General features: G+C 38.1%; 1 protein-coding gene across 5 annotated transcripts in view; it reads right to left on the bottom strand.

Moving 5' to 3' along the window:
* LOC132117891 (cadherin-like protein 26) overlaps positions 1-15,620 on the bottom strand; it is a 106,444-nt gene that overhangs the window by 12,620 nt on the left and 78,204 nt on the right. For 2 of the 5 annotated variants that reach the window (XM_059527235.1, XM_059527238.1), the window contains exons 4-11: positions 7,621-7,776; positions 7,356-7,503; positions 6,142-6,314; positions 5,939-6,067; positions 5,277-5,459; positions 3,536-3,807; positions 2,613-2,755; positions 2,244-2,471 (exon numbers count right to left, since the gene is read on the bottom strand). In XM_059527235.1, the coding sequence (XP_059383218.1) occupies positions 2,244-2,471; positions 2,613-2,755; positions 3,536-3,807; positions 5,277-5,459; positions 5,939-6,067; positions 6,142-6,314; positions 7,356-7,503; positions 7,621-7,776 (1,432 nt within the window). Of the gene's footprint in view, positions 1-2,243; positions 2,472-2,612; positions 2,756-3,535; positions 3,808-5,276; positions 5,460-5,938; positions 6,068-6,141; positions 6,315-7,355; positions 7,504-7,620; positions 7,777-7,960; positions 8,057-8,527; positions 8,582-9,390; positions 9,532-15,620 lie in introns of those variants that run through there. The other 3 variants (XM_059527237.1, XM_059527236.1, XM_059527233.1) reach the window with 3 other exon arrangements.

Genomic DNA, 15,620 nt, shown 5'->3' with positions numbered 1-15,620 from the left:
CCACGTGTGGGCGCTCAACGGTTACCCGCTGATCTCTCAGTGGGAGTGCTAAATACCATCACTCAGGCTAGAGCTCCGTCGACACGACGGCTGTATGCCTCGAAATGGTCGGTGTTCTCCAGCTGGTGCACAGCTCGGGGATGTTCACCCCTTAGTTGTGAGGTGACGGAGGTTCTCTCCTTCCTACAGGAGCTGTTGGATAAGGGCAGAGCCCCAAGTTTATGTGGCGGCCATCACAGCGTTTTCTTAAACAGCACTCGGTCAGTCAATAGGAAGGAACGATTTGGTCATCCGCTTCCTTAGAGGAGCTAGGAGGCTGAATCCTCCCAGACCTCCGTCAGTCCCTATATGGGACCTCGCGGCAGTTTTGGAGGCCATGAAGGGTCCCCCTTTTGAGCCTATCCAATCGATTAGCCTCCAGCATCTGTCGTTCAAGACAGTATTCTTGTTGGCTCTCGCTTCAGTGAAGCGTGTGGGTGACCTGCACGCGCTCTCGGTGAGCCTGACATGCTTGGAGTTTGGGCCTAATGGCTCAAGGGTCATACTCAAACCTAGGCACGGTTATGTGCCGAAGTCCCTCAACACGCCGTTTCGGGCTCAGGTTAGTGCCCTGTCTGCCCTGTCGGTGTCAGGAGAGGATGGAGACTCGAGTCTTCTTTGCCCTGTTAGGGTTTTAAGAACTTATGTGTCTCGCTCTGCTGTCTTTCGACAGAATGAGCAGCTGTTTGTCTCGTTCAGTGGACATTCCAAGGGAATGGCTGTTTCGAGACAGACTCTATCCAGATGGATGGTTGACGCCATAGCGATAGCTTACGCTTCCAGGGGCCTTCAGTGCCCACTGGGCGTCAGAGCACACTCCACAAGGGGCATCGCCTCATCGTGGGCGTGGTCTACTGGGATCTCCTTGCAGGATATATGTATGGCGGCAGGTTGGGCCTCGCCGTCTACATTTATCAGGTTCTATAACCTGGAGGTTCCCGCCTTGCAAGCAAGGCTGCTGTCGGTATAGTCGAATCAGGGCCCTGATGGGAATTCTGAGTTCGTGAGCGTTATGCGCTGCCGACTGTTATATGGGCAGTATTGCGTAAGACCCGCATTGCCACATTGGTCAGGCCTTGCCTCGGCTGTGTGATGTCATATTGCCGCATCTACGGGTGCTGCTAGATATGGGACGGAGGGCTCCCCCCCCTCCTTTCCTGGACTCTCTGTGAGTCCCTCGGGTGAGTGTGCACTGTAAATCCTGGGCGTTGCTTCAGGTTTATTGCTGTGTGATCCCTGCGCGCACAGCGTTTTACATGGGGTTCCCGTAGCATCTTAGCTAAGACGCAGTACGAGAGAACTCTCGTAAGAGAACGTACTCGGTTACTAACGAAACCTCGGTTCTCTCTAGAAGAGGGAACGAGTACTGCGTTCTCTGCCGTGCGTACGATTCAATCTGGTTCGCTTTGGCGATGAAATAAATCAGGTAAGTCAGCCTTTTCGAGCTCCTTTTATAGGGTTGGGCCACACCCGTTTCGGCGGGAAGTGGCATGAAGGGCGCAAAGCGCCCTTATTGGTCTGATATTGCATCAGCCTGCGCTCGATAGGCTGTGCAGTTGCCGCAGAGCAGCCAATGAGCGAGCGAGCCGTCTCGCCTATGTCTGTGTACTGCTGCAAATGCGCTTTACAAAAATTCAAAATTAAGGATAAATTTTTGCTTCAGTATTTCGTGAAAAGAGACTTTTCCCGTAGCATCTTAGCTAAGACGCAGTACTCGTTCCCTCTTCTAGAGAGAACCGAGGTTACGTTAGTAACCGAGTACGTTTTCATCCAAAATATCTAAAATTGTGTTCCAAAGACGAACAAAGCTTTTAAGGGTTTGGAACGACATGGGGGTAAGTGATTAATGGCAAAATTTTCGTTTTGGGGTGGAGTAACCCTTTAATGCCTTATTCTGCATGGCCATATTTTAGATCCCTTAACCAACCCCATACCTAAACTGAACTACCATACTAATACCTTATGATAAGGAGCAAATTATGAGTTTACTGAGGCAAAATTCATAGTTAATAATGAGAATTGGTCCCAAAACCTTCTTACCAATGTAAATAGTAAGATTCAAAAAACCTTTTGGATAAACAAGTCTTAGTAATTCTCATGTAAATGTATCATGTTTTTAGATTTTTACTAGATACAAAAAATATGATTATTATTTTATATATATATGTTTGTTTTATTATATATATAAATATGTGTGACCTGACCTGTGGTGGGATCCAGCTTCCAGAGACTCTTCAGCTCTTCCTCTCCTCCCAGAGAGAAAGAGAAAGGACCTGAAAACGGCGGGTCATCAAGGTCTGTTGGTTTCACATCCACACGATCGACTTTGTTCCCGCATATGACCGCGTTTTTAGATACGAGAAAGGGAGCATTATCGTTCTGGTCGCCTAGGTAGACCACTACAGTACATGTGCCTGTAGCTGGAGGCTGTCCTGTGAACAGCATGTGGGGGAAAAAACTGCTCTGTTCAGAGATTAAACAATTGTTTTTAAGAACAGTAAAATTACTTTCAATGCTTTCACAAAAGTTTGGATTGTGTTAAACATACTCAGAACAGATAGTTCTGTGCTTACCGTCATCTATAGCATGCACCACGACTGTGTAGGTGCCATTTTTGAGAAAAGGAGACTCGCGGTCCATCTTCTGTACTGTGGTGATCTTTCCTGACTTCGGATCCACACTCACCCATTTGGCTGGGTCTTGAACTAACTCATACCTACATACACATAGAAACTGTAAAACACTTTTACTCTCTGTTACATCACCATCCAGTTTCCTCTACATCCCTTAGTGTGTGTGTAACTAGACTGTATGTTATATAAATATATATTGTATATTTACATTTTATATAACACAGTTTTATATTATCCATTTTTTCGTATACAGTATTATTGAAGAATTTATGGTCAGTTTGACTATTTTAAAATCTAAATTAATACTTATATTCAGCAAGGATGCATTCCCTTGACTCAAAATGAATCAAGCCTTTAATATTGTTACTATATATAAAGTGCTTTCAAAATGTTTTGTACTTTAATCAAATAATCCTTATTCCATGTTTTCCTCATGAAGAGAAAATCAGCATGATTAGAATGATTTCTGGAGGATCATGTGACACTGAAGACTGGAGTAATGATGCTGAAAATTCTACTTTTAAACTGTAATAATATTTCTCTATTTTTACAATTTTTTTAACAAATAAATGAAGCCTTGGAAAGCAAAAGGGACTTTTTCAAAAACCTTAGAAAATCTTACAACCCGCATATTTTTGAGTGATTGTAAATATAACGAAGCTGGCATACAGTATATATATATATATATATATATATATATATATATATATATATATATATATATATATATATATATATATATATATATACACATTTTATAATATTATTCGATTTGATATTTTATATATTACTAAATAAATGTATAACACAAATTAAAATTAAAATAGTTTTAGGTCATTCGATGCTGTGCAGCTCAACCACACCTGAGGTTGTTGATGTCCGAGTCCTCATCTTTGACCTCGGGCACTAACAACACATCTCCTGGAGGTCCGTTTTCATTGCGATAGACCTTTTCTACTTGTTTCTTAAACACGGGGGCATCGTTCATATCAATGACTTTCACTGACACTTTGGCAGTGTTTGGCTTTGGTGTGGGGCCTGTTACAGCCTTTCCATCAACACACTGAAATAATTTCTCCTCGTTCTCGACTGCTATCTCCAGCTCTGTGATCTCAGTTTTCTCGAAATTCTTCCCCTGTGAAAACACAAGCGTATTAAAAGCTGTCCATCTTTTTTCTAATCCAGTCCAGTTTTTGAGCCCACTGTCAAAATGTAAAACTAATATGCAAAAGAAGTAACTTTGAATAGACTTTGAATAGGTGTGTAAATCTGTGATGTCAGTATCTCTTTTTATTGAATTTACCCCTGATAAAGAAGCAATGGTTACATCAACAAACAGTTTAGAGTAATAGTATTGTCTTCCTGTCACGGTTCACTCAGACAGGAAGGGACGAGGAGACGTGGGAGAATACTTCGATAGAGTTATATTCAAGGAACAAGGAGACAACGAACACTGGAACATCGGGGATGACATTTAGACATTCAAACTTCACGACAATAAAGACAATAAACAGCAGACAAGGGAGAACTGAACGGGGTAGAACTACATAGGGCAGATAACAAGGGACAGAAAGGTGAGGAGGATAACTGATAATGAAACATACATGCAGACAAATTCATATAACAAGGACAGGCACAGGAAGGACCACAGGAAGGGCTTGCCGTATGAGCCAGCGGGCTTGGGTGAGCCATGAAGAGTGGCGGGCTTGACCACTGCGTGGCCGGTTGATTGGGCTTGGCAACTGCCGGCTAAGGGGTTATGGACTGGGACCAGAGGCTCTCCAGACACCGGATGACTGCCTCCTTCCAGTCAAAGTTGGTTGTGTCTGGGAGCTCCACGGGACGATGGTAGGTTATCCAAATCTGGAACAGTGTCACGAGTGTTTCCCCCTCCAGGGAGCTGGTGAGGGCGAACGGCATGAATGCCCTCATCAAGGCAATGGGGTCTGGGCTCGCCTGAGCCACGGAAATATTTAGGGGTGGTGGAAAGAGCAAAAAAAACAAAATAAAACAAAACACTTCTTAAAAAGCGAAAAATAAACGCGGGGAAAGGGAATGCAATTTACTGTTCGGTCTGCTGTTCTGTCATGGTTCACTCAGGCAGGAAGGGACGAGAAGTTTTATTTAAGAAACAAGGAGACAGCGAACACTGGAACATCTGGGATGACATTTAGACATTCAAACTTCACGATAATAATGACAATAAACAGCAGACAAGGGAGAACTGAACGTGCTGGAACTACATAGGGCAGATAACAAGGGACATACAGGTGAGGAGGATAACTGATAATGAGACATACATTGAGACGAATTCACATAACAAGGACAGGCACAAGAAGGACCAAACAAGCATAACGGGAACAAACATGTGACACTTTCATAGTTTTGAGAAAAAAAAACACAATTGAAGTCAATGGGAAGCAGCATCTCTTAACATTTCTCCAATATACTCTTTTTGTGCTCAACAGAAGAAAGAAACTTAAAGAGGTTTGGATCGACATTAGTCTGAAAAGTGAAAGATCTGTCATTGTTTACTCAGTGTACTAGTTTTTAAAGCTTTTCTAAGAAGTGTATGAAATATTTCAAGAGAAAAGTGGCATTTACCTTGATAACAGACAGCACACCTTCATTGGTTTTGGGGTCTGTCTCAATCTTATAATTTCCTTCCTCATTGCCCTTCAGGATGGAGAAAACAGCTCTTGAACCAGGCGTGTTCGGTGTGTCCTTGTCGTTGATGCCGATTCTTAAGATCTCCTTCAATTCCATTTCTGTCACTACAGTGTTGTACTGTTACACACACACATATATTCATTTATATCAAAATATATCATATCAGTTCTCATTAACAGCCTTATAAGACTGTTACATTTGAATCTTATAAAACAAGTATTCACATTTAAAAAGATTCATAAAAAAAATTAACTCTGTAAACCTACATAAATGATGTATAAAAAACATTTTTGTGATAACGGTTTGAGATCATTATTAATTACCAACTTTGAATGAATGTGCTATTAATGTTACTAACAAAATTATTACAATTGAGGCACACAACTGAGTGATTACAAACAGGTTTCCTAAACACTTCTGTCATTGGTCAACCCAAACTCACGCCATTGGCTGACCCAATGTTTCTATGTCAGACAGCATGTTTGGAAAGCTTCACACATTCACAGTGTTTACATCTTCCTCACACATCAATCTTCACATGGCTTCCATCTAGTTGTGTACATATGAAATGGAATTGTGTGACTATCCTGACTCACCGTGGCCGAACTGAATTCTGGGGGATGGGTGTTGGAATCAGTGATATCCAGAAAAACAGTTGCAGTTGAAGACATTGTAGGTGTGCCTTGATCCCTCGCTTCAACTAGCACTTTATATTGTTTTGCTTTCTAAAATAAGGGGACAGAAGTGATTAGAAATACTGAAAAATACTGAAAATGTGCATTCAACATTAGTTACTCACATCATAATCAAAGCATCCCGTGAAGGCGAGCTGTTTGACTGTAGAGGTAGGTAAGTCCTTCAGGGTAAATTTTGGTGAGGCAGGGTCTTGTGACACCACCGCCATGGTGAACTGGGAATTAGGAGTATCCTTCAAATCAATGTCATGAGCTTGTAATACTGCTTGGACTACACCTATTAAAACAAGGATGATTAGAAAGAGAAAACAAGCTCTCTGCTTGCTCTTTACTTTTAACAGTTTAGTTTATAAATAACTGCTTCTCTTGGACAAGGAGCAAGTTTTGATTTTTAAAAGTGTTTGTATGTTTAAATATTACTATTAATTATTTAATTTGAAAAGATCAACAACAATAAGACTTCTAACATCATTAGATTGTGTTATTTCTGTGTTGCAAAAAATAAATATATATATATGTGTGTGTGTGTGTGTACAAATGCTGCACTGGGGCGATACACTTTCAAAAGGTACAAATATTTACAGTTAAGTATTAACATATACACTCTAGATACTAATTGTGACGAGTGAGGCGGGGCCGATAGCCGTGGGAACAGAGCGAGGCCGGTGGAGTGATTGGAGATGAGCGACTCCTGTTCGACCCACCGGTCTTGAGGCCCACGGAGGAGATGGAAGGATATAAAACAGTAGTGACGACAGTGACGGACGAGAGCGGACCAGGCCTGGATTTTAGTTTGTGTTTTGATTTTGTTTGTGCGCGGCAGTCAGCCGTGAGGGGCTGCTGTGCTGTTTTGTGTTTATTTTGATTATTAAAGTTTGATTTGATTGTCCGCCGGTTCCCGCCTCCTTTTTCCCGATGATTATGAAGGTTTAAGTGTTACACTAATATATATACAAGGTACTTATGTGCACTCTTTAGTGGTAAATAAGGTATAAAGATGTACATTTTGAAAGGGTTCTGGCACAGTGACGGCTTTTGTACCTTTTTTTTCAGACCATGCAAACCACTCCCCCATCAGCCATTTGCAAAACAGTTTAGCCCCACCCCAAAGTCACACAATTGGTTTAGCCCATGTTGTGGCATTGAGCTGATCTGGATGCTTAAACAAACAGAGCAGTGGTTTGAAAGCACCACAGAACGTCCGTGTTTAAACTTTTTTCAAAGTAAGTGACGCTACAGACTGTATATTAAGCTATTATTAAAGAAAGCACTATAATAGAAAAAGCTGAACACTTTATCTTCATATATATGCACTTACCTTCAGGCGTGTTCTCGGGAACACTTGCACGGATAGTGCTCGGATTGAACTGAGGACTATTGTCATTCTTGTCCTTTATTTCTACATTAAATGACAGTGTTTTGTCCATTGCGATACCAGTCTGCCTGTCCAGCACATCAAAGTCAATCTACAAAAGAAACAAAAAGTCCAAATGAACTACATCGATATATAAAAACTGAATCAGTCCTTCCTGTTGTTAGCATTAGTGTCATGACAAACTCAACAAATCTTTTTTTTGTCTTACATGGAAGATGGGGTTTATTTCCCTGTCGATGGGCCGGTTTACATGTACATCCCCGCTGCTTTCATCAATGCGGAACAAACCAACTGGGTCTTTAGTCACTCCGTCTCCTTTGATGCTGAACTTGACGGAGTTGTCCTGCTTTTTGTCATTGAACAGCTAGCATCAATTAAACAAAAATACATGAGAATCATGTTTAAGTACAGTCTAATTTATGATTTTTTTTTTTGCATCCATTATTAATATTGTAAATTTGTAAACGTAGGAATGTTCAAGCTCTTAATTCCTGGTATCTATGCATCTACTCAGATCTTAGATCCAGACAGGACAGGAGTAAAGTTACCGTTGTTATTATAGAAGGAAATGGTCCAGGCATGTTCTCTTCCACATCAATAGTGGACAGAACCCATCTTCTCTTTGAACGAATAAGAACAGCATCCTTTGAGACAGAGAGAGATATAATGAGTGATCAGTAATGCTAAAAGCTACAGACAACCTTCTTCTGGTTCAAACAGAACACCTCTCCGATTCCGAAACAGGCTACAGAACTAAAATTAAAGAAAAAATTAATTAAATTCCTTTATAATTTTTGACGACAGAGTTTATATATTAAGTTAGGACAACAATTGCTAATACTTTAAATTATCCAATAAATAAATTAATAATGAAAAAAATACATAAAGCTAATTGCATCCTGTGTGAGAACCCAACATGGAAATATTATTTTTTAAAATCTTCAGTTGGATAGTGAGTCTTTCAAAGATACTTTTTATTTTATGTTTTACTTACATTATTTTATATACAGGATGTGTATTTAAATCTAAATTAAGTCTTGTAATGTGATCTGATGATAAGCGGGATTTTAACTTTTTAAAAGATTATTACATGCTGATTTGGTCTTTTACATTACCCTCTTTTCCCGATTGTTGGTATCTTTTTTGCTGGCAGCGGCCCCTTCAGCAAGCTGATGAATAGACAAAAAACAAGGTGATACTAATTAATTAACATACAATCAATAAACAAACAAGCGATTGTATAGAAACCCTTCTTAGTGCCTGAGAAAAGATTCATACATATCACTGCCAGGTTTACGCGCACATATATGATATTATGTTGTACAGTCATATTACTTGACATTTCAATGCCAAGAACCTTTATTTCTAAGAGTGTGAAGTCTTTAGAAGAAAAGCATGGTATAAATAAAACCACTTAAAGTAAACTGACACTGCACTATCTATGGAAAACAAAAAGAAGCAACATCGCAGGTAAACAAATAAGTTAAAACGTCATCTGTCACTATAGAAACATCAACTGATAAGAATAGCAAATGTGTTTCATAAACCATGAATTATTCTGTTCCACGTTTGACTGTAATATAGTTCCTCTTCAACATACATATGACTCTTTCTATTGCATGCTAAACCACGACACACTTCCTTTGTGATCGCCAGTATTATATTTCCCACGTACATCATTTAATGTTTTATTTATACATAGAATTGTAGTATTTCTCTTAAATGCAACTTGATTCTGTATGTACAGACATGTAATTCATACTTTTAGCATCACTTCTCATCATTCGCATATTATTTTTCTGGTTTATTATTATTATTATTATTTTATGTGAGATAAAAGCTCCAAATAGACAATTTTCAACACTTTATCAAAAAGAGACTGGAGGATACAATATAGAATAAGACTTAATTAAAATAAAGATTAGTGACCATTGTTAATAAAATTATGATTTAAGTTGACTCATTGAAAAAAGGTTACTCACAGCAAGTAGAATCAGGATTAAAATGCTCTTCATCATTCTGCTGTGCTCCTGTTTGCAAACGCTCTCCAAATGTCAGATCAGCACCTGTGGCAGTCACCTTAAATGGGTTAACATGTAAAGGGAGACACCATTACACACCTTTTGTGTACTTTTGTGCATCTATGTGAACCTGTGTGTGCGTAAGCAGTGCCTGTGAATACAATGAGTCAACTATCAACACAAAAACCCTTCAGGGCAGCAGTCTGGGAGTGGCTACTCTGCAGTGAACAGCGAGTGAGGTTTCACCTTGGTTTTCTCTTCAGCTAAAAGAAGACAAACTGGTTGCTCGGCTTGCCATCTGTCAAGTGAAATGAGCACTTTCGGTGGTGAGCCTGTGTTTGAATTTATGTGCAGATCAAACATTCAACTCTGCTACCTTTATGCAAATGACATTCACCTCATGTCTGTTTCAAGCCTGGGCCTGTATTTACTGACATGTTTATCTGAGGAGGACGTGAACTACATCTCAAGCCACATGCTGTGGTATGTAGCACAAAAGTGTGTTCGGATGTGAAAAGTGGTCTGAAAAATGTATCTTTTTCTTTTACATTTTCCTAGTAACCACCCAAAACACCATAACACACATCACTGCTCTGGCAATCACCATCCACACCATTGTGGTGAGCTTGCTATTCAATTTTTTTTTTCTTCGTTATATATGCTATTTCAAAATGTATTTATTAAATTCATAACAAGTAATTTATTAATTTATTTTATTAATTTTTTTTATTTTTTTAATGAATGTTAAACATAGGGGTAACACTTTAGAATAGGTAACTTGTTAACTTGTTAACTATTTTCGACATTTCTCTCAATAAATTATTAATTTGCTGCTTATTAATAGTTAGTAAGGTAGTTGTTAGGTTTAGAATTAGGGATGTAGAATAAGGTCAAGTAGAATAAGGCATTAATATGTTCTTAATTAGGACTAATACATGGCTAATAATCTAGTAATACTGCATGCATGCTAATAAGCAACTAATAGGTGTTACCTATTCTAAAGTGTTACCCACTTTATTCTGATAGTCCACTTTAGACATTCTACTAACTATAAGTAACTTTGTAACTACATGTCAACTACATATCAACTAAATCTCATTATTTGCAACTACATGGATACTAGCTCTCAGAGTAGACTGTTAGGGTAGGTTTAGGGTTAGTTGAACAAGTTGACAAAGAAAGTTTTAGAAGATATTAAGCAGACAGTCTACTAATACTCTACTAACTGCTAGTTGACATGTAGTTGCTTACTTACTGTTACTTAGTAGAATGTATAAAGTGGGCTATCAAAATAAAGTGTTACCTTGTAAGGTGTTCCTGTAAAATTAAAAAAAGATCAAGAGAAAAATGTTTCTCTGCAGTTAGAGGTGTCCATGTCTATAGTATAAGACAGTGGTTCTCAACCAGGGGACCTCAGTAAAATTCTAAGAGGGCCTCAAGTTCACTTTAAATTATTTAAAACAGAGACAAGCAATAAAACAAGCCAAAACAGGTCAAACTGTGGGTTTAATTGTTTTATATTTAGATTGTTTACAGGCTAGATATTTGTCAGTTAACTGCCTAATACCAGAAAACAACTCACATGCACCTTGTCTGTGTGCACACCTCAGCACTGAAAAAAGATAATGAGCATGACTAATAAAAACTTGATTTTTATGGTTAGTACATACAGACACTATGACTCATGTATATTTTTTGTATTTTCTTACCATATGCTTTTGAGAAAGTGATGTACTCAGTTTAAACAGCAGCATAACATGTTAAACATTTCACCATTCCAATACGGTGGGAAAATAATTCTGAAAATATTATAAAAAATCTGCAAATAGTTTATAATACATAAAATTCTAGTTATGAAAATAGCTGGCAACTGTATTCCAAAAATCCACAAAATGTTATTAAACACAGATGAATATAATTTGAGACGTGATGGATATAACCCTAATTAAATACACCTGAACGATCCAAACAAGGTGAACAGGAGCACTAGAAACTTCCAGCCAAGTGTGCTTGGGGCAAATTGGAGATAAACTCAGGATGTTGGCCCTCCAGGAGCACGATTGGCTTCTCAGCTTTAGATGATGTGACTCAGAGTGTTTAACAGAGTAACATCCTCAGGCATTACTTTTCTCCAAATTACCTAATAAGTTGACTTTTGCACTTATTAAAATGTGGCTAAAACTCTTACTCAGTTTAAAATGTATTTATAGCCAAACCATTGCAAAGCAGCTTTCCTCATGAGTCCTACAGTGAATCAGCCAAAGACAACAGTGGCAAAAAATGAGATGTTAAAGTAGATAAAGTTACATGTATTACTGTAATTATAATACTTATTAACTTGTGATTCAAAACATGTGAAGATTAACTATGGCATTCTGGAATATTTTGGTAAGATAGGATCAGTGACAGAAGGGAGTCCAAGGTAACTCACTGTTCATTAATAAATGATCAATAAGAAGCAAATATTAATGTTGGTTGCAAGATACAGAAGAATAAGTTCAAAGCTGATCACACATTGCACAAGAAGCACATTATATTTTTCTCATATCATTGTTAATGTACAATGACTTCAACCTCGGATGGAAAAGTGTGTATAGATATTTTTTAGTAATACATTTGTCTTTCTATGGATGGAATATAGCTGAGGCTTCATTGAGAGACATACATTTTGCTTAAACAGCAAAACTCAGTGAAACCCAGCATTGTACTATATTATATTATATTCGGTGATTAGATGTTGGAATTTGGCTTTTGTCATGAGAGGGAACAACGTTATTTAACGACTAGCTGTTTATTGAACATAGACTGCATGAGCTTAACAATTCGGTGTACTGTGTAAAACACACTACCTCCTTTTCCCAGGCTCTTCCTATATATAAGGGTGGAGTCCCTGCCAATACAGGTGCAATTTGATTGGCCAACATCAGGTTCCACACATCTCCCTCCCGTTTGAAAAATAACATTTTCTTTTAGCACAATAAGTAATACACAATGAAACTACATTATTGTGGTTGTTTTGTGTTTTTTTTCCTTTTACCAATTAAAGAAATTAACAATATATCAAATTTCTTGTAATTTTCTTCTTAATCTCTCTTCCTCTCCCCTCTATTTGTTTTTCAATAGAACAAGGCAACACTCCAATGAGTCTCAGTAGTATATATTCTACTGCTTATGTCATGATGATTTATGACTTTGACCTTTGACCTTTTGACAGGTTGAACTTCCGGTGACCTTATGATGGATGGGTTGAACTTCCGGAATGAGTTCAGGGGCTAACCTATGACCGTTTCCCACGCATCGATCATGTGGTTTTGACAGAAAGTTTTACCCTATTGACCTAGTTAGTACTAAATTATAGTTTTTGACGGCTAGTTTAAACGGTAAAGGAAACACTCCCCACGCATCGATCAAGTGGTTTTGACAGAAAGTTTTACCCTATTGACCTAGTTAGTACTAAATTATAGTTTTTGACGGCTAGTTTAAACGGTAAAGGAAACACTCCCCACGCATCGATCATGTGGTTTTGACAGAAAGTTTTACCCTATTGACCTAGTTAGTTCTAAATTATAGTTTTTGACGGCTAGTTTAAACGGTAAAGGAAACACTCCCCACGCATCGATCAAGTGGTTTTGACAGAAAGTTTTACCCTATTGACCTAGTTAGTTCTAAATCATGGTTTTAGGAAACCCTCCCGATGCATCGATCATGTGGTTTTGACAGAAGCTGTTTGAACTTTCTGTCAGTTAGCTTGTTTGAAGTTTGTATCAGTTAGCTTGTTTGAACTTTATCCCAGTTATTATGGCTTCTCCCCCCTCCCATTACATTCCTGAGCAGTGTATAAATGGGATCGGTGTGTTCTACGTTTATATATAAAACATCCTATAATTTATATAATATTTATATAATTTATATAATATAATTAATTATCATGCTAAGGTTGAAAAACATTTCAGTTATTTCACATTCATATATAAAACATTATATCATTTATATAATATAGTAATTATCATGCTAAAGTTGAAAACATTTGTTATTTCACATATATATATATATAAAATATTACATAATTTATATATAAAACATTATATAATTTACTAAAACAATTAAAGGTTTAAAACACATTTTAGTTATTTCATATATGAGACATTCAGTTATTTCACATTTATATATAAAACATTTTATAATTTATATAATATAATTAATTAAAGGTTTAAAAAAAAACATTATAGTTATTTCATATATGAGACATTCAGTTATCTCACATTTATATATAAAACATTCTATAATTTATATAATATAATTATCATGCTAAGGTTGAAAAACATTTCAGTTATTTCACATTTATATATAAAACAGCCTATAATTTATATAATATTTATATAATTTATATAATATAATTAATTATCATGCTAAAGTTGAAAAACATGCCGTTCTTTATATTCTATCTTTTATATAATATACATAATCTAAAAGCAATTTAACTAAGGTTGAAAAACATTGTGTTCTTTTAAAAAGGTTATACATGAAACGTTTCTAAAAAATATACTGAAACCGACTGTTTCAGATAAAACAAGATCCATTTTTTTTTAGGGGGCAGAAGAAGCTGTTTTCACATCAGTTTTGATCCTGACCCTCTGTGTCCCACTGTCTACGTCTGCACGCTACAGTGCACACTCGTCCGAATTTACTACAAAATCACAATATCTTCAAAGCCATTGCTAATTAAAACTAACGTATCTCACGCAGGAGTACCGTGTTTTGACAGTTTTCTGACGGTTCACCGTAAATCATCATGACATAAGCAGTAGAATATATACTACTAGTCTCTGTAAACAGATTTTAGTCTAAGTAATGTTTTGATGTTTTCACAACTCTTCCGCTGGAAGTTATGACTGGTGGTACCTTCACATGTGCAGCAGGAGCAACAACAGACGTTTTTAAACATTCAGTTTCTGCACCAGGAGGGTCTGAATTCTTCCCTCCTTGAGGTTCACTGCACCCAGTGGCATCTGGTTGCAATGGTGTCACTTACATATGTTTACGGTTCCTGTGTAGGACAGCTCCATTCTGTGTTTGCACCATATAAGATCTTGCTTCAGATGTTTTGTTCAGCACCACAGCTAGTGTTTTCCAACCTTTCTCACGGTCCAGTTTAACAAGAACTTTCTCCCCAGGTTGGAGTTCTGGTAAAATATGAGTAGAGTGTCTCCGATCATAGAAGAACTTGTAGGATTCCTTTGCAGACTTATCCTTCCACTTGACAGCTTTGTAATCAATAGGTTGAGGCTGGAGTTTTTCCTCAAGCATTGGCAGGTTGGTTCTGATTTGTTCACCTGTCATTATCTGGGCTGGGCTTAGTCCAGTTGCAGCAATGGGTGTCGCCCGGTAGAGCATCAGTGCCATATGAGGGTCAGGTTGGCTAAGAATACCTTTTGCAGTTTGAACTGCTCTCTCTGCAGCTCCATTGGCTTGGGGGAAATAAGGACTTGAGGTTGTGTGATGAAAATCATACTCTGTACTGAACTGATCAGCAGAGGTGAACTATGTGCCGTTTGCAGATACAAGCTCAGATAGGAATTCCCCATCTTACAAACATGCACTTCAGTCTGCTGATAACTTGGAAGCTGGATGGTGTTTGAAAATGGGCTATTTCGATGTCACGTGAGTAATAGTTAAAGACTATCAAGTAAGATTTACACACGACTCGCATAAATCTGCTGCAACTTTGCACCAGGGACCAGCAGACAAGGGGTTCTTTAATTAAAGGTTCTTTCCTTTGTGTGGGTTTGTGGGCCCTACAAAATGTGCACATTGAGACCATCCTGATAATGTCATTACCTATTGCAGGCCACCAAACTGACATTTTTGCTCTGTGATGGCACTTGGAGAGGCCCTGATGGTCTTCATGAATTCGGCTTAACACCTCCTTCCTCATCTCAGGAATGAAAATCCTCTCCTCGTACAGGAGCAGCCCATTGACGTCAGACAAGGAAACTTTAGCAGTATGATAGCCGCTCAGCTGGAAGGGTATATGCTTTGGCCAAATATTGTTGAGAAAGCTCATCACTGCCTGGAGATCTGCATCTTCCTCTGTGGCCTCTCTAATTGCATACAGCTTTGATTATGACACCTTTTTAGATGTGAAGGCTGCTTCAACATATGCCTTCACCTCTTCCTCCATCTCTGA

This window comes from Carassius carassius, chromosome 37 (assembly GCF_963082965.1).
Source record: "Carassius carassius chromosome 37, fCarCar2.1, whole genome shotgun sequence".
Taxonomy (NCBI): Eukaryota; Metazoa; Chordata; class Actinopteri; order Cypriniformes; family Cyprinidae; genus Carassius; species Carassius carassius.
The sequence above is the reverse complement of the archived record's forward strand: the minus strand, read 5'-3'. Positions and strand labels throughout refer to the sequence as shown.